Source organism: Zosterops lateralis (genome assembly GCF_965231275.1).
Source record: "Zosterops lateralis genome assembly, chromosome: 5".
Taxonomy (NCBI): domain Eukaryota; kingdom Metazoa; phylum Chordata; class Aves; order Passeriformes; family Zosteropidae; genus Zosterops; species Zosterops lateralis.
Window position 1 is genome coordinate 15,702,834 of NC_139766.1, and position 21,827 is coordinate 15,724,660.

A 21,827-nucleotide genomic window follows, 5' to 3' on the forward strand; every position below is an offset into this window, starting at 1 on the left:
CTGCTCATGGAGTGAGAAGCAGAATCCAAGAATTAAACCCTAGTCTCTTGCATGGCAGCACACACTGCTATGGCCTAGTTATGGTAGCACATATTTGACTAAATTAGTTAAAAAAAGATTTAGACTGTAGTCACTCAATCTTATTAATTTACTCTGTGATTAGAAACAAAATTTTTGGTTAAGGAATGTCTCATGATAGTAAATATGGCTGTACTGAAGCACTGTAAATAAAGCAGTGGTTGTTTTACATTATGTGACAGAAATGTAGTATTTTATAATAACCACAAAAGCAGCTTTCATGTATATCATACCTTTCATCCTGTAATAACCCTAGTTGCTATCCAAACTTAAATTGATGCATATAAACTATACACAGAGATCACTTCACACAACACTCAAATGCAAGCACTTCTATTTAATAGATTGGTAATTTCTAGGTTTCATCTGTTTTTTCTATGAAGCCTCAAAATTTAGCTCTGCCCTGCTCAGTAAAGTGACTACACTTTTTAACTTGGGATTATCCTATGTCTAAACAATGTCTTCATGAAGTTTGGAGATAAAAATATCTGGTGGGCCATGTAAAATTCCCCATCCCTGAGCCTGCCATCTTTGCTGCTGGTAATATGTAGCCTAGCTCAGTGTGTTACAGTGATAGGTTCATAGCTCTGTTGTCGCAGGCCCAGAAGGAGACAAACAGTGCTCCACAAGCCTAAGGTAATTAGAAATGCCTGGCACTCTCAAGTATGTCATTCAAACACGTCTCATCCTCCAAGGACTGAAAGTTGCACTAGTTTTAGCAGCTAGCATACCTCTAAGGGCTAAATCAAAAGAAGAAGGGTTCCTCCTCCTGCTTTCCTTCTTATGGAATTGTGTGAGTGGTAATTATTTTAATAATTGACCTTTTAGCTCCTTGGCACAAAAATTATTCATGACTGAGAGCCTCAATGCTGCTCACACCCATAATGGTCACTGCTTCCATGAGAAAAAACATCAGACTGACTTTGGTATTGAAATGATCTTTAGAAACAGAACCGACATTTTAATTAGGTTTCAGAGTAAACACTTCCCAGACAAAAATCTTTCACATCTCATCATAATTCTCACTGTTAACTTGACATTCTGTTCTTGTTTGGAATGTTTTTCCTAAAGCACAAAAGCTGGAAACAAAGTTATTCTCTCTCATCCCACTACTAAATTCTGAATTGCATGGTTTTGAGGCATGGGTTAATTTCTGACACTAATCCCTGACCCTGGAACTGTAGCTCTGGTTCTACAACATCCATTACAAACCACCTAAACCTACCCTGTTTCTGAAACACGTAAGAGATTGCATTGCTCCCTTCCACATTAGTGGGTTTATTTATGGATTTGGTTTCTGAGGAGCTTACAGAGAGCTACAGAGAGAAAGAGAGATTATTGAGGTATGTAACTTGCTTAAAGAGTGCAAGGAGGTTCTACTTAAGACTCTGGATGTAACAAAGAATGTTTCATTTACTCAGGGCATGTAGTGATGCTTTATTCTTTCCAATACATGGTATTTCACTGGGTTCATGGTTACAGTATTACACTCAACGGGATCTTCATTAGTAAATGAAAGCAAATTCCACATATTAATTTCTGTGGTGATGACTGGGAGCAGCATAGGGCAATGGTTCTTATAGTTTGTGAGAGTTTTGGATTGCTATCTAGTTTCAAATATATGAAAATGAATCAATGTGCCCTGTTTTAATTAAACTTAACAGAGTGTGATATTTAAGTGAAAATAGCTGTATGGACCCCTTCTGATGACATTGCTCATACCTGTAATCCCCAGATCACCATATACAAATCACTGCTCTACAGTACAAGGGTTTGGGCTTTCAAAAAAGTTTAACTTGATACAGAAGAATATGAAAAATGTTAAGGAATATGATTTTAGCCAATAAGGAGGCTTGAAAATTGAGCAAAGACTTGGGAAAATATTGCAGCTAGCTTCAAATACTAGAGGAAATTATTAGTAGCTTGTGTAAGAGGTAAGACTGGCACACCCAAATTAGGTAATTAATTGCTTTAAAATGATAGGAAGGCTAACATCAGAAAGGCAGGTCACAGAAGGACTCTGCCCATCTTTGCTCTTTAGAGGAAAGTGGATATTGGTAACTCCTGTTTCTACCCAATAAACCTTCCAAATATCAGAAGTGATTGAGAATATGAACAGATCCAAGTTTAAATTACTGGCATCTGCTGCGACTAAAGCAGCTGAGTGGACTACAGTTTCTGGGTCTCTGTCTTGTCTGTTTTCTTTATGCACTAAAACAAGTCAATGCATCTATGGGAAGCACTGGCAGTACTGAGTCTGCACCCATGAAAGCCTGAGAAAGAAAACATTTGTTAAGAAAAACCTCTTTTTGTATTTGTGCTATTGGACTGACTTTAGCAGCACTTAGTTCTACGTCCACCACACTACAGTGTATTGCCTCACCACCTACAGGATTTGGGTCAAAAGCATCACTGGACAAGCAGTGGGCCAACCTAAGAATGAGTTGTGTGGTGCAGTCATGGGGCACAATGGCTAACTGCATTTGTGTTAAGAATGTAGGAAATAAGTAATACATAGAAAGGATATTAAACAGGGGACTTGGGCCAGAAGAGTAATGTTGACAAGAGATACTGAAGGTCTGCAATCAGTAGCCTGAGAATCAACAGAATCACAGAAATCACTGTTTATCCCGCCATCGTAAGAGAAAATGGGTACAATAGGGTGCAAGTGACTGTCAAAAGGACAAAACTTTCTATTTTATTTACCAGAGTTGAGAAAGTATAAACAATAGTTAGAGATAAGAGGACAGACTGAGAGTGAACATTTTCAAATTCCTGATGAGAGGGAAGATACCCACCCACCAGCAGAGACCCTTCAGATGCTTTTTTGGATTGTCATTAGAGATGTATTAGAATGTGTCAGCACTGTGGAAATGGTAATAAATTTAAGGCAACAAAAGGAGCATAAATGATACTGGTTGATTAGGCTTCAACAATGGAGCTACAGGATGTAGTGCCAACCTGACCCATGCATGGAAACACAATCATGTGATTTTGCTTTCTGAGCTTGGCTCTGTATTGTCTGTACTGTCCCTGCCTGGAGAACTAATCAGAAAATAATACAGGTGGAGGAGATAGCACAACCTACTCCTTCTACTAGTAGAAGGTCTATGTAAGAAGTAACATTCCCTCATTAATCAAGACTTGCCCAGCCCAATGTATTTATCTGAAGAGCTGGAAGGGGCTGTGGGGAAAATGACAAAACTCTGAAGTTCCAAGCTTTGCCATAGCTGATGGTACTTCTGTTTTCTGAACACTATCCTGAACATGGGACATTTTACTCTCCAGGCATGAGGATCTCACTAAAGAAACAGAAGTAAATAGTGTGACTGAGAAATATAGATGAGGTGTATAGTAGTTCACATATTTCCCAGTGCATGCAGCATTAATGTAGGAGCAAAACAGAATAATTACTAATGTCCTAAATCAAGAAACATCATATAGAACAGAGGCTAAGAAAACACTCTTTAATCAAGATTAATTTACTATCAAAGTTAGAACAACACAGAAGCATAAAAGAGACAGGAAATTAGATGTGATTATGGTGGAGAGATTGACATTGCTGGCAGGGAAGAAATCACTGGAGAAAAAGAGAGAGTTGGAATACAGGACTTCACATTAATCCAGTGTTGATATAGATATGAGCTCATTGTGGGGTTTTCCAGAGAGGAAGATGAGAAAAATGGAACTGAAACTAGCTCTGGTTATTTGAGTCATCTGGATAGAAGATGCAGTGATTCCATTGCTCTTCTCTAACAAAGAGAGGAGAAATGCTTTTAACACTGAAAGTGAATGATTTCAGTAGAGTGGGAGTTTTTTCTACTGAGCAGGAAAGTCCCATTCACAGAAAGCTGTATGGCCAAATGAATATTATAGTGAATTGAAAACTGCCAAATTGTGTTCAAGGATCTCTTGTCTTCTATTGCATGTAAGGGAAACCAAACATTAGCTACTAAATGATACACTTTAAGGTATGGATATGGGAAAGAAACAGAAAGCAAGTTACTGCTACCTGCAGCTATCTTCAGAAAGCAATGGCAGCAAGGTCCACTTCAAAAAATGCATAATTTTGAAGAAGCGTGGGATAACATCTCTTTATTAAACTGAAAAGCGTTGAATAGTTTTACACTGAAATATCCTCCTGCTAAAATTATTTTGAGTTCTGTCTACTCTACAGGGTGGCCAAACCATCAATTCCATCTGGTTTGCTATCTTTGCTGTGGGGAAGATGGGAAGAGCTGTTAGTATGTCAAGTCGAACAGCTAAGCATTTTCCCCTTTGCAGATGGAAAGGAAAAGTGTCCTAAAAATGGAACCTGATCCTCCATACAAAAGAGTTTGGACCATTTTGCTACTCTGGTACAGAAAGCAAAGAATATTGAAAAACATTGAGTATGCAACATCCTGAAAGTAAATGAAGGCTAAAAATCCATCCCTCATACCATAATAAAATTTACCAATATGTCTCAGGTGCTTAACTATCATCTCCATCAGAAGAGCAGCCTTGACTACTTCATCTGTCAGGAGTAGCCTTCAGCACCTGAAGTCAATTTCAATATCAGTGGGAGTGACAGGTAACTATCAGAGGGCTTAATCACATTCAAACATTGAAGTACACACAGCTACCACTGAAAGCAACAAAAGTCCTCTCTCCAGGGAGCAGTAGGCTGAAGAGATGCAGGGGGTCAGATTCTGGTCCTGCTGAACTATGAGCAGTGTAGTTGACAGAAAATGATTCTACTGTTTTAAAGATGGAGACAGCAAGGAACTAGCTGGTTGCTTGGTTTTGCACTTCATTGCAGTTTTTCTCCTTAAATATGGTTGAATATTGATCCAAAGGTTTTCCTGGCAGATACCATCAGTGGGGCAGAGTGGTGCCTGCCACCAGGAGATCAGGTAGTCAGCCTTCTGACTGCTTTGTGCTGCCAGAAAAACACAGAGATGCCTATATTAGGGAAAGAATCTGACTCTGGGGATGTGAGCCAATTTTAATATGACAAGGAGGAAATATGAGTTTAATGTACTGAAGCCCAAAGCTGTAAACTAGTGGATTGCTAAATCAGTTGCTAAACAAAAACCTTAATTTCATTTCACTGGTGTTAGTATACGCCTCTTTTTTTTTAATCTGGGTATTCAAGCTTCCCAGGAAGTGTCTGCTTTGTGCTAACAAAATGCCTATATTCTTTGTCAGGTTTCAGAGGAGACCTAACCCCTTCCTATCTGCTGATCAAAAATCCAATAAAAATACCTGCATGTTATTCCCAGGATATGACTTTATGGTTCGTATAATATCAAATTAATTTCCTGAGCTTTAAAATGCATAAGCCATCTCTTATTGACTAAGGCAGACTTTGTCACAATTTGGGGTCTGATTACCCCTATATTGTGACTAAGGTAGTAAATGTGACATTATTAAAGTGCTGATACAGTTGCCACTCTGGAAATGACTTGGTGTCTCCCTATACAATTAGGATGTCAACAGTTACAGCTAGCAGGGTGGATAAGCTGAGAGCCACATTCCAGAGGATCTACCCTCTGCTGGTGGAGTGATGGGATGAAGAGTAAAGCTCTGCAGGTAAGTTAAATCATAACCTGTTCCTGTTCAGCATCTGAACCTGGCACCAATTAGAGGCAAGGTACTAACACAGAGAGACCAGTGGCTTCCTCAGGTACAGCTGTCCTGCACCACTGGGACACATCCTCGCTTAGCACCTGGCAGATGAAGTCTGCAAGGCTGATGCTATGTCTAAAAACATGAGGCCTAATCTGAGTCCCACCACTATTGAAGGGACTCCCCCTGACAAAAAGGGGAACTGGCCCAGGCCTTTGAAAAATCACATCTGATCCTCAGGACACTTCTGTGTCCTGCACAGGGTCCTGCATTAAAGCTGCACTGCAGAACAGCTTCTTCACACCTCTCCACTAATTCCCCAGCTTTCACAGCGCACTGTGCAAGATTACCTTTTGCTTGTGATAGTTTTGGCTCAAGAATGCACCTTCTTTACAATGTATGGAAAGAATTAAAGCACCGTAAGTGATTCACGCCTAAATGGAAAGTGAGACTTACAGGTACCTGACTTGATAGACTCAGGTTTGCAGCAGCTGACTTTTTCTTGCTGTTGGTACTATTTGCGTTGTTCCCAGCACTACTGTTGGAAGTGCTGCTGGTAGAGTTTTTCCTTTTCCTCCGTTTGGTTGTTGGTTGTCTTGTGGGTTCTGCTGCAATAAAATGGTAAGAAGGAAAGCAAATGGTAGATACTGTAAAGCATGAACTAAAATGATCCATAAGAAGAAGTGCTGAAATATTTTTTCAATTAGTTTTACTAATTCCTAAGTTTAATGGTAGCAGTTGTGTTACACTTAACATACAAACTGTAAAATGGTATTTGGACCCAAACCAATGGTTTCTGCTTTCAATTTTTTCTGATGGATTAACAAAGCTTATTGTCCCAGCATCATCTACAGGTATGAATAAGGTATTCAATAGCATTTTACTGATAGGAGTATCATGATAATGATCATTATGGTCAAAGTGACTGTGTAACTTGCTGAAGGCCACACAGCAAGGAATGCTGCTAAATAAAAATGCAGGTCTTACTGTGATGTAGGGTACAGCCTCAAATGACCCAGCCAGAGACAAAGGCTAAAGAAGCTTTCTACCCTACTGCTGCCATTGATGCAGCAAGCAACAAGCAAACACCCTTTGAGTTCCTTCTACATCCTGTGTGGGCTTCACCTTTAGAACTGCTGCTCCCTAGAGACTCCAATAAAGTGTGCTAATGCCATTGCCCTGCAAGCCTGCAAAACTCAGACCAAATCAGGACAATTACACAGCTTTGCTTAAACTGGCAAAGCACAGAGCAGCAATTGCTCTTCTCAAAATTTGGCCTGGGCACCCATGTGAACACTCTTAGACATAAAAACCTTTATAATCTGAAAAAAAGAGAGAATTATTATTTTGAGGTATAAGAGGAAGGAGATTAGGTTCAGGCCTGTAAATAACTTGATATTAGTCTCAAAGACAATTAATTATGAATTGTAGCTGTAATTTCAGAGTCACAGCAGGAAGCAGGATTATATAAACAATGAATTCTAATGGAGCTAGTAGGCATTTTGCATTCCATCTACACATATTTTTGTACTAAATTATATCCTAGTCATAGTGAAGCCATCTCAGTGTGCACATCTATAAATCAGTTGTGTCAGTTTGAAATCATAAAATATCAGAATAATTTTCAGGCTTGCTTTGGGAGCATTGTTAATTTTTATTACTTTCCTTTATAAGTAAACTTTCCCATTGCTTCTCTATTAATTTTACTATAAAATAAGTGGAATATTGGAAGTGAAACGTACCTGGTGGGGCCACCATTCTCTGCCATTTTTGAAATAAGCAAGTCTTCAAGCAATCTCGAGGACTTAGATTGTAAGTTTTATGTCTTGACATCAGTTCCTGCATTGGCTCCAGTATTACACACAACTGGAAGAAAAAATCAGAATAGAACAATTTCATCCAAGCAAAGCCTCCACTGATTTGGAGGAAATTATATTTTGGAATTTTTTTTATTCTTCCTACTAGAGCATGTCTTGTACAGTTCACTTGGATTGCAAAATCAAAACTCTGAATTGGGAAAACTTTTTCTTGCTATTTACTATCTTAGGTAATTTTTGGATATATCAGATAAACTTCAACTCTAGTCTTCCAGGCTACAGATATTTCAGAAGACTAGAAAATGTTCATGCTTCATTTCCAAAGCTGCAAAGATAAATAAATAATAAAATGCCCATAGAGGATTATTATTCCCATACAGACAAATGTGTTCTTCTGACCTGCTACACACTACAATGAGAACTTCTTATAAATGATCTTTTATTTGATATTGCATGCAAAATAATCTTGGTAATTTTGGAATGTTTTTGTTATATGAGGACTATACACTCTCTTCCTATCATATGAATGACACATGAGAAAAAAAGAGAAGCATTTTATTTTTCTTATCTGCTTGAATGCTGAATATCTTATGATAAAGATTTCTGAAAACATGGGATTTTAAACACCTTTATTAAAAAGAGTCTTATATATTTTCTGTCTGTTCACTTAATAATTAAAATTACTGTCCACTGCTTTCTACTCCTGTTAGCACAGCAGATCCAGCAGAAAGAGCACTGCACTGCTTTCTATTCTCTCCTGTTTATAACCACAGAATCATTTCCAGTCATTAAACCTCACTCAAAGCCATAGAAGGCTACAAAATTGCACATGTGTAACTGAGGGCTTACTCTTGTTTGCCAGAGCCTTGGTTTTTAGGCATCCTAAACGAGGAGAAAAAACACGGGTTGACGTACAGGTTCTACCTGAAATTTGCAGGGCAGGCTCATAGGAGATAATGGTTCCTTACTTGCAAACTGAGCACATATGATAAGGAAGTAGCTGGCACAGAATAAGCATGGAGCCTACATGCCATTTTTAGTCACTTTTCAAAGCAGAACTGCATTTAGAAGCAGGGGCAGGTTTGTCTTTTTTTTTAACCAACAAAAGTAGGGCAACAAGTTGATCAAGTTATTAGAAGTTAGAATGGCAACCAAAGAGAGGTGTAAGTTAAGCACAGTCTTGTTTTGAATTATTTACTTAATTTTAGGACATTTTGCTGAAGGAGTATCTAGGATTTACTTCAGCAGGAGATGTTTTCCCTTCATTCTTCTACAAATATAGAAGACAGGAGACAAATTCTTCTCTCTGGGCTGCAGAGCTGAGCAATGCTTGCTCCATTCTCCCCACGTGCACCCTTCTCTCATTCATATAAATGGAGATGCAGAGTATGCAAGGAAAATAGTTGAAAGGGAGCTGACATGAGGACTGAGACTAATTCAGCATTTAAATATTACTGTGTATTGGCACTGCTGTTTGATGAGCCTTTCATTAACAGCAGTTAAAACAGATAACATTAAACAGCAGGGAGAATGAAGAGCTTCAGTACGAGAAATTATTTTTTTCCAAGTGCAAAAATTGAATCTGCAGTTGCCTCATTGACGCTTTTCTTAGTTTTTACATATTTTTTGTAAATAAATATCTACAAGATAATCTCGTGGACAGAAGGCTGCTATCAGATAGTGCACTCTGGGCTTGGATTTTTATCTAGTTAACTTTTCTAACAAAGATTAAGGTCATCAGGTTCTAAAATATATACAGGATCCAGTTTATGCTGTGAAAAAGGTGTTGTATTTTGAGTTCATATTCAATTTATTCTGAAACCTGCAGGTGCTTGCTTGGATTTTGTGTGTGTGTATGTGAGAAAGAAAGAGATTTGTGATCATAATGGACAGCATTGTTTTGACTCTCAAAAGTCTGGGCTTCTGGCATAGCTGCCTAAATTTTCTCATTATGAGCTGATAGCAGCAAGATATTTGAAAAAATATTTGTGATAATTCTGAACAAACTAGTTACCCTGGGCAGAGCACTAGACTCACATAACTCTACTGCTGCTGGGACTAAAAATATGTAAATATATATGTAGGTTCTTCCAACATTTCCTTAGGGACACTTTATTCATTATATACTTACTCTTCCCTAGATATTTATTTCTGGCAACAAAGAGAATGTTTCTTCTTTATCATCTTGGCAAAGATGTTTGCTATTGTGCTCTAACCATAATGTGTACTGAGAACTATGCTGTCCCTGCTGCCTGTGGATATCTTGACTGCTAATCCTGTATATAATCTCTTTCACTTCACACACAAAACTGAAAGGGAATACAGACCCAATTTATAGAAATGCTTGACTGATCTCACTTGCATAGAGAAAAATATGGGCACTGAGGGCCCTACTCTGGGACATGGGAAATTCTTGTCTTCTGGATATTTGGGAGCTGTAGCCAGTCACATGAATACTTCTGACTTTTGGGGAATTCAAAACCATTTTCTTCCTCTAAAGTCTCAAAATTGTAAGGTTGGCTTTGGATACTTGAGTAATAGGAGGGCGTTGAGCTCTATAGTTTTAAATGCATCTAGCTCATGTGAATTGGGCATAAGTGTAAAATGAACTGGATTAAAAATGATTGATATCAAATCTCACAGTCTTTTTTGGTGACCTTTGAGACCTACTTGAAATCTAAAGCGACTCAAACCCAAATCCTTGAAAGAGGAAATGATTGTGCTCCAATTATCTTAGGTCCAAGGAACTTGCCAGTGACAATCAGTAGCTTGGTTTTTTCAAAAAAGCCAGATTAAAAATGTGGGGACAAGATGTGTTTAAAAGTTTGATTGGCCAAAAACACCTGCTGTCTTTAACCACTGGTGAGCATATAACTGGCAGGCTGGGTTGACAGAATGAGTTCTTAAAACAAAGCTAATGAAATGTTTTATACTCCTGCATTCATTGGCATATAGAAGAAGCCTGAGGCTTAAACTGTCTATTCCCCACAGATCATCTAGTCTCCCTCTGTGAGATTTCTTCAAAACATCCATTTTAACATTTTTTCAAGCACTGGATAATACCAAATATACAAGTTTTTACTATAGTACTATATTAATAATATTTGGAACACCAACAAAACCAATCTCTTCTACAAGCAGTTTCTCCACAGCTTGAAATCAGTCACCCAAGAAAATAGCCTAAAGACTTCAAGAATTTAGTGTGGTGACGATGTATGATTAAAGAAACAATTTCTACAGTCCTAGGAATACAGAACCTTTAATGGCAATGCTTGACAAGACAGATATTTCTGAGTTCCACGCTTAGGCAACACCAGAGGTGGGATCCATATGCCTGTGCACAGGTGTCTAGTGCCAGCTGAAATACCCTAGATGATCTGATCCACCAGATCACACTTGCTCTCCCAGAAGGACAGGAAGCTCCATTTGGATATTTCAGGCACTAGAATGTGTCTCAATTGTGTGTGCAGTTGAACAAAGCCTAAAGTTCAAAGAAAAATTATGTTTGTTTTAGCTTTTAAAACATATTTGGAATAATGTGTATCATAGTAGATTATATACTTTCCCTCTGCAGTACTAAAACCCACTGAAAGAACTCCACATCATGCTTAGTAACCCAATATTATTAGAATTAGTTTCTAGCCATCTCATCTGAGCTCACTGTGATGATGTCTGACCATTAGGTAGAACCATGGCTGTTTCACTGTCAGAGCTGTGAGGTGGAGCCAGCTCTAGGGATGAACACAGCTCTTCACACTGAGAGATCACTGGCATGAGCAGCCTGTAAATGTGCCCAGTACACACCGACACCCATGTGCACATTTTGGTACTATATGGACTGGCAGTGACTTTCCTGGAGTTCCATGTGGATCCTATGGACAATTCATCAATCAGAGGGCTTGGATCCAACTTGAAAAAATGGTAATGCTATACCCTCATATATATGGCTCAAGGAAGTGAAAATAGGGAACATAATAAGGCACGTTTGGGGGTGGTTTTTCTTTTTTATTGTTTGGTGCTAGTAAAACACATCTGGAAGAATTTGATTTATTTTTTAGGGTTTTTTTTGGAGGAGAAGACTACCATATACAGGTTTCAAAAACCAGTGTGTTTCAAGAAGGGAGTTATATGAGGAGATAGGGATGGCACTGCAGACAGGAGTTAAAGGGTTCTGAGAATATGGATCCACACAAAATTTCCTGTAATACATCAGTTTTCAGCAGAGCCCAAACTGGCCTTCATCAGTGAGGGGTCATATTCAGCTCTGAGATCAGTCCAGTCACATCAAGAATAGTTTTAGCCTTATGATTTTTATTCTAATGCTGCTTTTTTTATTCCATTCCAGATGCTCATTCTGGAAGCAGTGAAGATTATTAAGAAAGACCGATGTGAAAGCCCTTTTTTACCTTTTGCATACCATAAGATAATGTATCCTATTTCAAATTTAGTTAGCGATTACCCTCCTCAGTGAAGCCTCTTGCCTCCACGAGGGTTTTTGCGGTTAAAGCGGCGGGGAAGGCTGTTGTGCTCAGGCGATGCGGTCCTGCCGGCGCTGAGCTGCAGGTGGCAGAGCTGCCCCAGCGAACAGGCTCCCCTGCCTCCGTGCCAGCAGCACAAAGGAATGCCAGCCCTTCAGCTTTTTAATGCTTTTTGCATTTTAAAGAGAAAGCGTTGAGCCTCGAGTCTTGCCATATTTAGCCGGTGACACTACTTAATCACCCAGCCAGTTTCTTTAAATCAGGAAACGTATCTGGTCAGTGAGCCAGGCGGGCAACAAGTCCCATGGTCTATCAAAATAAGCAAGTTTTAAGTATCTTCCTATGGCTGCCCATTTTGTCTGTATACATAAAAGTTTCACTAACTACAGTTTAAAAAAATGGAAATAGCTAAAATTTTTCATGTAGATGACACTTACAAATGTTAATGTATAATGTAACATCAGTTTTTCTGAATGAGCCAGCAAGGAACCAGGCAGTGATGAGAGTGTTCCCTCAAGTTCTACCATTTTAACTCTTTGATGCTTGAAACTTCTCCTGGTCAAATGCCTGTATTAATCACTTGAAAATTATAGGAACTGTTGCATATTCAGAGGACATGTTGATTTACAACCCTTCCTAAAAGTAACTAAACCCCCATTTGAATGGGAGTATTTAATCATTGGCAAATATTCAGGTAAGATGTTGACAGTGTAGGTATACCTGGAATACAATGTGCAGCCTTGAAGAGGTTCAGTGCTTTCTTTTAGAGCTCAATTTTTATCCTCCACAAAGACTCTGAGTTATTAACCAACAAATCTAAACACAATGACAGTTTATTTCTATGCTGAAATGCAGTCTTCCGTCTGCACACTCTCTGTGTGCTCTAGAGAAAACAACTCCAGTTAATGCTGCTAGAGAAATTCTGGCTCCAGTGCATTTCCCTGGGAAAAGTCCCATTTCTTTAGTGGGACAGGATTTCTGAAAAGAACTGAAATGTCTCTGCACATCCACTGTTTTATGCCCATCCACAGGTACATGCTTCCAGATGTCCACAATATGTTACTGATACACCTGCAGTGAGGAAGGGGACACAGTATGGATATTTTTTCAGGTCCTGTGAAAGAGCTATAGCTGGAAGTTTGACTTTCTGGAGTGGTTTCAAAACCCTGTATGAGTGGCCTGGACTCCCAGCAGCATGGCACTTGAACAGGAAAGCATTGCTGCAGTCCTCAATACAGTTCATTCTTTGCAGTTAGAAACAGAGAAAGCTTATAGCTGATTTTAAATTTCTCTGCTCATGCTGCTTGTTTTTCCAAATTAATGTAAGTTTCATTCCCCTGCAGAACAGAGGGAGGAATGAAAATTTCCTAGGAACATATTGCTGCTTCTTTCACTGGCCGGCTTGCAATTCACTTCTCAAAATAGCATGTGTTTTTTAAGGATCACATGTGAATACAGAACATTTTCATCTTAAAAACCATCTTTGTTTTCCATTAAAAACATGGAGATATAAATGAGAAATGGTTCTGGGGTTTTATGAACTAAAGGAAATTAGGTGGTTTTTTTACATACTTGTTTACTAGAGGGGAATGCTTGGCTTTGTTTTAAGCTCTTGCCCAGTATATCAAGTCAAATACAAGTCTCTTCCATCAGTATCTTTCAGTGGATCGGCTATATCCATGGTCCTTCCCTGCAAGATAAACTTTAAGCCAAAAGAAGGGGCTTTGAGATTCCCATCACTTCACTTCCTATTCTTGCTACCTACTTTCCCTGTTTGAAGAGCCCTGTGCACTCCTTCTGAGATGTGGAACTAATAAATGTTCATTGTACATCTCATGTAACGATATACATGGAATATTTAAATGTTCAATTTTTACAGTAGTTAGTGTATCAAGCAGCAAATACAGTAACTGCTTCAACTTAAATTATAAACCGAGTTATTTTAACCTGAATATTCAAAATCCAGCCTGCACAGGTCATTTATTTTAGTGAGACCTTAGATGATCTTTGGGACAGAATGAAAAGCCAGCTCTTAAACCCCAATAGCTTAAGTAGTCCAATACCACAGAGTAATCCCTAGACTTGTTTACTGTGACTACTGTTCCCTCCATATTTCCAATTCCTTCTGTGCCAAAGATTTTTTAAATTGGCTGTGTATAAACAGACTGAATTCCTTGGGTTTGCTACATAGGTAGGAAACAATATGTTTTGAAATCTACAAGGAGGTGGGAAACTGCTTGGAAATACGGTATAGGCACACTTACTGTATTTACTCCTATATTAAAGACATTTGATTTAAACAGATAGTAATGAAAAGGTTTCAAAACTGTTACTAAAAAATACTTTCTTTAGGCTTTGACTTAAAATCTCATTGAGATGAATGGGATCACACCTCTGAAAGAAATTGTTTTAGACTAGCTCAGGGCTCAGCAAGACAGCATTGCATCAGGTTGAACTTGGCTCATATTTTAAATACATCTCAAAAACCATATGGAGTGGATATTTTGTGTTAGCTTTAAAAAATATAGGATGAGTTTCTGCAGCACAATACCATAGCAAAAGCAGATTCTGGGACAAACTCCATAACCTGAGATTTACAAGGTCTGGGATATAATTAATAGCCAGCACTCAGCATGGGAGAAGATTCCATGTTTTGTGACACCATGCTGAGTCACGAAATATTGGTACTTGCAATCACCTAAGAAGCTAGGAATCAGAATTTCCAGCTTAACACTTGCAATATTAGTGATCATTTGCATCTACAGCTTATTATTTGTACAATGACAGAGATATACATATATGTTACAAAATATTAAGCCCCTTGTTCTGAAGAGATTCCTATCTTAACTAGAAAAGAGGTAAAATACTTAGCCAGGAATAATTTGGCAAGAGAGAGGTATGCACATAAAAACAACAATTTCATGCATCTATCTACAAGTCCTTTGAGGACTACTGATATATATTTAAATGGTTCTCACACGTTGACACTTGAAAATATGGCTGTTTTCCCTGCTCCATGTCATACAACATGTCCTTAATTTCACTGATAATTTGGTTATTTAGGACACAATCCTGCCACAAGGCTCCTGGCATTCACTATTCCTTTTGTGTGTGTTGCCAGCCTGGGAGGACGCAGTGGGATGACACGCAACTGCTGAAGCTCCATGCTGGATTCACTAGCAAATACTCAGCACTCAGTAATGTTTATTCATCCTATGCTATGCCCTGAATGCCAGTCTAGGACTCTCCAGTTTCTCACTAACACCCAGAGGTAGCGAATGATTTCTCAATAATGCAGTATTCAGCTGCTCAATTGCTCCCAAGCTACATAGCTCATCATGTTTTTACACTGTTCTGTATCTGCAGTCATTTCAATGCCCAGCAACAGTGATAATGGAAAGAAGCAGCATTCATTTCAGGTAAGACTAAGCTTAAAAAAATATTTTTTTTCTGGCAAATAACTATGAGTGGATATGAAACAGATCTTAGCACAGCCATCACCAGCATGGCAGCTAATTCTAGTTAGAGTGTTGCACTCCAATTTAATTTCTCCTTCCCTCCTTTTTTTTTCCTTTCCTTTTTTTCTCCCCCTCCTTTACATATCAGCTAGTTTACAACGTCCTCCACTGTCCTCTCCTCCATGCACTCTGGAGCAATTCAAGTGACTATGGAAACATTGCTAGCTCTTGTGGCTATTAATTCTGCCTTTCCTTTTGGTGGCACCATGACACCATCAAAACTGTGTGCCTGGTCAACAAGGAACCCAACCTTTACAGTTTAGAAAGTGTCTTCCTCCCTCTTTGCATCCCACCAAGGTTCCTCACTCCCTGCAGTGTGACCAGGCTAGCAGAAGGGCAGGAAAGCATTCCTGTCTATGTCCCCGTTCCTGCAGAGCTGCTGCTGAAGTGCTGTGCAGATAGCTGAGCCCATTCTTCCCTGAAAAGAACCTAATTTGAGAGCCCACTTAGCATCATATTGTATTAAACGAAGCATTTCTTCCAGTGGGTATGATCAGTCTTAGTGACATCTTCAGTTTGTAAGTAATGAGTGGTGTGAAGCACCTTCAAGATGCCACATAATGAATGTTGAACGGGACAGATGTGCTCTCCTTTCCCTGTCCAAGAGGAAGCTGAAGTGCATTTGTGGAGATGACTTTGACATATACCTTATTTAGTTATCATATTAGTCAGTATGTTCATCATTACACCATGTGCTGGAAGGAATTCTGTTTTAGAATAGTCTTGAGCGTTAAAAAAAATATTTTATGGCTCTCAGTCATTGCTGTAACTATTTGATAACCCTCTCTCCTCAAACTCTGAAAATATTTTCCTTAGGATTTTGCTTAATCTTTTTATTTAAGATCCATTGTTTAGAAAGGGCTTAGAAAGGAGCTCTGCTGTTTGTAGTTTTGCTCCTTTTGTTGAAGTTTTAATAGTTTTTTTAAAATTATTTCTATTTTTTTTATTCTTTGCAAGAACTTTGCAACTTTAAACTCTTCTCCTCATTACCAAGACATTAAAATAATGTCCTTTCAGCAAATGCTCTTTTTCCTATTCACCTTCTGTACAATGGGGAGGTATTTCAAAAACCCCCTCCTTCAACAGCATCGCAGACAAGCCTTATGGGATTTTAATTTTGTTTCCACCAGCTGGGCTTGCAGTTCTTCCCACACCAAAGTGAATAGTAAAGGTTATCTGCTTCCTTTTCCTTCCCTCAATTACAAATCAGACAAAGTAAGGGCACTTGGTTTCAATAACATAAGTAGAGATTCCTGGAATCCCAATGGCAGAGGCAAACTGCATCCACTTGCTGTATGTATTTTCAGCTAATGAAAATTAAAGGACTTATAGGATGAGTCTCATCTTCCTCCTGAAGGGCTTAATTCTGAAGGCCATGAAAATCTACAGTCTGGATCATCCAAATCTTGCTTAACATTGTCTAAATCTTCTTCGTGGATCTCCTGGTGCAATTTGGCCTCATCCAAACTGTACAGATTGGCATTTTTTTTTTAAATTAGGACAACCTACAAGCCTGTTTCTTCAGCAGAGATCCTAGTTGCAATAAAGGACTAATACATCAAAGCACAAGTCTATATCATAAAGAAAAGCCTTGGACGGCCCATCATATTTTGTGATTCTTTTCTCACAATTATCTCTATAGTCAGTGATCAATACGAAAGATTTGTGTCTTACACATCTCAGAAAGGAATTAAGCTCTTAAATGATTTTAAGAGAGACCATAAAATTTATCTTTGTAATTTAATTTAACATTTGTGTTAAATTACATTGCAAAGTGCATCATGTTGACTGCATGATATGATCTTTTATACTGCACTCAGTATTGCAGTGAGTATCAATTTCAGAGAGCTTGTCAGGACAAAATTAAATTTTAATGTAAGTTGGAGCAGATTCATTAATTTCAGTCTATACTAGATTTGGATGGAGTTCCACTGTTAGGTAAGGTTTAAGGCTAGTTTGTAGTAATTAAGAAGAGGAACTAAGCACTTTGCACCAAATATTTTTTACTTAAGCCTTGTCCTGTGAACTAATACCTCCTTTTTTAAATCCAATTATAGGTTATGAATTGACAGAGAAACACAGTAGCTATTGTTTTATCTCAGTGTGTTTGAGTGGCCTGGTGCAAAGCACATGGCATTTGAAAGCTTTCTTAATTTCATTTTCTCCAGATAGTTCAAAAATCATACAGCTTACAATTCGTTCTCATTTCAATATTATTGCCTCTGCTTCTAACATGATCACCAATTTTATTTCTTACACAGTACCAAGAACAAAACAAGGGTGACTTTGGAGACTGTCGTGCACTTAAAAGAGGTTTGTTGCTCTCTTATTCTTTGCCAAGCACAGATATTTAATAATCAGAATTCCTTAATAATCCACCATCACCGCCAGCCCAAACAGTATCTCTAGGAAACAGCATCGGAAAGGTCTATTTCCTTGTTTGCCGTCTCCCATCATTACCACGTGTGATGTTGCTGCATGACATTTCCTTCCTCTCTATTTCTCCAAAGGTAAACAAGCTCCTATTCAGCAGTTCTGAGTCAAATCCTAACACCTGATATTTCTGATATGCAAACTGTTAGCTTTTTCTATTTGTGCAACAATGAGACCTTATCAGTTTTGCTGCTTTTCATTTTGACTATGAAATGCATCCACTATCACTCTTCACCTGTGTCCCTGGCAACTCCCTTAGGTTCAGATGGAATCCGGTATGTTGTTTGTCTTGTTCAAACTACTGTTGATTCAAAACAAATCACAGCATTATAAAAAAGATCAAGAGTGTAAGGACTGCATTTGAATGCTGACAATTTTTAGTGTGCAGCTGTATTACATCTTGGAAATAAGTTTAGAAATGTCTTTGTGGTGAAGTGGTCTGCAGACAGCAAATGCTGACTTAAAGTTACAGTAAGAAGAACAATAGGAGATGCTATGCCTGGCCAAAATACAAGTCTAAAAATTTAGGGTGAGATTGAAGTTTTTGGTTTGCATATAATTTTTGAGGCTACTTCAAAACATGTGCCATAGATGAAGTCAGTCTCTATACTGAAAAACAAAACATCACATTCACCTTTGATTTTAGAAAATTCCTTTCCATACATTGCTCTATTTTCAGGTTTCCTTGTACAAGAAATCATCTCTCCTTCATACAAAAGATACTCATAAAGATTCACACTGAGGCAATACGACAACTGTGATTCATCCTTCAGACTAACGTGTACATAGCAACTCTAATTTTATTTACAACCATGAAAAAAGAAAGCTTTATCCAGAATATAAGCAGCTAGCTCTTCAATGTCATGAATCTCTTCCCCCATCCATATAAAATCCTCTTGTTTCTATACTGCAGCTCAGGCACAAATGCAGCGTTTTTCACATAACCAGTTCTATTTTTAGACTGAATTGTAGGAAGTCTGCAGCATTAATAAATGGAAGAGAAGTACAGAAGTACACTGCATGGTAATGTGCCAGTGCAAAAGCTACCTTGGCCTTTAGCCAGTGAACTGTGGTTAGATGTTAGAGCAATGAAAGTAAAAACACCACTTGTAATGGAATGATTAATAAGCTGACAAACTTCCATGCATTTATTTCATACTTTTTGAATGTCGACCTTATTAATACCAACGTATTCTCTTTTTATTAGTGATATCTCTCAGCCTGAAGCACAGAGGATATACATATATATGTGTGTGTGTCTATGTGTACATGTGTACTTTTATACACGCAATTGAGGTTTGCTTAATTCTGTGTTCAAATAGAAAGGAGGATACTTTGCAGTGCAGACCTTAATACAGAAAAAAAATTAAAAAGGAATTTTTTATAAACTAATATTGCAACTCCAGTAGGCATAAACCCCATTGTTTCATGATTTTCTCTCCTATTGATTCTGCATTTCCTTGTTTGGCATCAAAATTCTGAAAGCAAAAATGCTCCAAAGCTGTTACACAGAGCACAAAAGTTCACAGTTCTTACAGGGACACAGAGTCTTCTGTAATCACTTCTCACCCAATCCACAAAACTTGTCCCAGCACTGTTATGCTGTGGACAGATGGATGTTTATATAAAAGACCTTGTGCCTGAATAAAATTCCATTTTGGGGTTATATAAAAACAGCAATTACTGGAAAATGGAACTTTTTAATTAAATGTATTTGAAGAAAGTAGGGATTAATGACTTTAAAGTGGAGAGTATTTAATGCTTGCAGTCATAGATCATCCACTAGTGAAGTTGTGTTATCACCATCAGGCAACGATGCTTTTAAGTATCGATGGTGTGTGCATTAATAAGGCTTCAAATGTTTTCATGACACTATAATTAGCAACACTACTAATGTATACTATACCTACTATTAAAATAATGCTTTAATAACCTTAATTCACAGCAACACCTTCAAAATAAATAAAGATTCACTTCAGATCAGGCTACTTGTCCCTTGGCCCAGTGAAGTGCAAATAAACTACACATTGAAATTTCTAGGCAATGTTTTAGGCAATGTTCAGGTATGGTTCCTCATAATTACAGCAGAAAAATGTAATAACTGCCTATCTGATTTGCTGATTTGTCAGTAGGAAGGAAATTATTGCTTTGCACTTCAATTAAATACAGGCAATAAAACATAGGCAAAATTATTTACTGGCTCTGAAATTGTGCCTGCACAGATCAGAGCCTGGGTCGTGCCCATCTTAAAAATCAAGCTCTGATTGTGTACCTCACACGGATCAAATACTGTATGGTGAGAACAGAAACCCACGCACAGAAGTCAAAAGAGAGAAAAACTGAAACACCAGCATAAGCTTTGTTTTTCTGTTAAGAATTTTATTCAGGTACAGCAAAATCAATACTTGTCCTCTGACTGTACACAGTGTACTTGAGGTGTTCTATCAGGATCTATATAGAAAACAGAGATGGAATTTTAGGTGGGTGGATATGATGATCAGGTGGAAGTAAAACACAATGGCATGTGTGGCCTTTGCTTCCCAGAAGGACTGCATCTCACAGTGCTGTGGGCACATTGTGTAGGGACACTGTGTGGGGACACTGGCACTGCCTTACACCATCCCCTCATGAGTGCTCATGGTCTGAGTGTCTGTGCTGTGAAAGCCATTCCCAGGGAAACACACAGGAAAGCACCATGACATGGCAGCTGCACCTGAATGGGGAGAGTCCAGCTTCTTCCCACCCTCCTCACCCTGCAGCACAGCATAAACAGAAAAAAGTACCAACAGTATCAACAAACTGAGAGCTCCTATACATGTCGAAATATCAGGATGTCCAATCTGCCATCTAATAAATTAGACACCATATCATTCTGCCACATTATAATACATGGTGCTGTACCTCAATTTGACCTCCCTTCACTAATCTTCCAAGACATGAAATGAATAAAATCTGTGCTCCCTCTTTGTCCATGTCCAGAGAGACTTATGCCAAGAACTGAGCTAATAAGCAAATGGGAAAAAACAACCTTCTTAACCCTTTCCCTGCTTCTGGTTTTCTCTCCCTGTTTTGTGAACCCATTTATGGGCCCTGTGGATGTTACCAGAATCATCTCATGCTACTTGGGGTGGCCACTGGCTGGTCCTGGTGTGTGCCTTGAAATATCTGTGTTGAATTTCTGGGTTAGTTGTACAGGTGAGATGGAAAAAGGAGAGAGCAATAACACACAATTGTTTCACAAAAGAAACCTGTCAAATTACTTAATCCACAGACTACTTAGATGAATAACTGAGCTGCCAGCTGAAAAGGAAATGTATTTTCTGGGAAGTCTTTCAAATGCATCCATTCATTTGAAGTTCTCAGTAAAAGCAATATTGAGAAAGGTCTTCTGTGTGTGTATCAGAGCTACCAATTGCACTGCAGCACTGCTCTCAAAGCTGTTAAAGTGTGTGACTAAGGTTGTGCTTCAGCAGCACAGCAGCCCTGGTGTTAAAGCTTCTGGGTATCAGTGATGCAGACAGCTGTGCTTGTAGAAATTAATTTGACCAGTTCAATATTTTTCAACAAAATTTGACAGATTACTTTTGTATCAGCATGCTTCATAGCATACAAGGGATCATCTGCCAGTTCCATTCCAGCATCAGATCAGGTATTGCCTGACACAGAGAACAAAATCAGCCTCAGCTCCACAAGGGATGTTCTGTTAATATAACAGAAATACAATTTTGCTCTCATTTGAGTAATTCTAAATTTATATGGCTTAATGATACAATGCACAAGGATATATTGCCAATGGGTATGGAACTACTTATGGATACATTTTAAAGTACAATATTCCCAAATGAAGCAGGTGAGGCCCATTCTTCAGTCCTCAGGGAGGGTGCTAGTGCAGC

The 21,827-nt window shown here is 38.4% G+C and overlaps 1 protein-coding gene across 9 annotated transcripts in view; it reads right to left on the reverse strand.

Annotated features, from left to right (window-relative positions):
• The window catches only part of LDB2 (LIM domain binding 2), a 213,653-nt gene that overhangs the window by 4,127 nt on the left and 187,699 nt on the right, over positions 1 to 21,827 (reverse strand). For 4 of the 9 annotated variants that reach the window (XM_083861903.1, XM_083861900.1, XM_083861904.1 and 1 more), the window contains 2 exons: positions 7,431 to 7,554; positions 6,145 to 6,296 (listed from right to left, as the gene is read on the reverse strand). In XM_083861903.1, the coding sequence (XP_083718029.1) occupies positions 6,145 to 6,296; positions 7,431 to 7,554 (276 nt within the window). Of the gene's footprint in view, positions 1 to 16; positions 5,000 to 6,144; positions 6,297 to 7,430; positions 7,555 to 21,827 lie in introns of those variants that run through there. The other 5 variants (XM_083861902.1, XM_083861905.1, XM_083861908.1 and 2 more) reach the window with 3 other exon arrangements.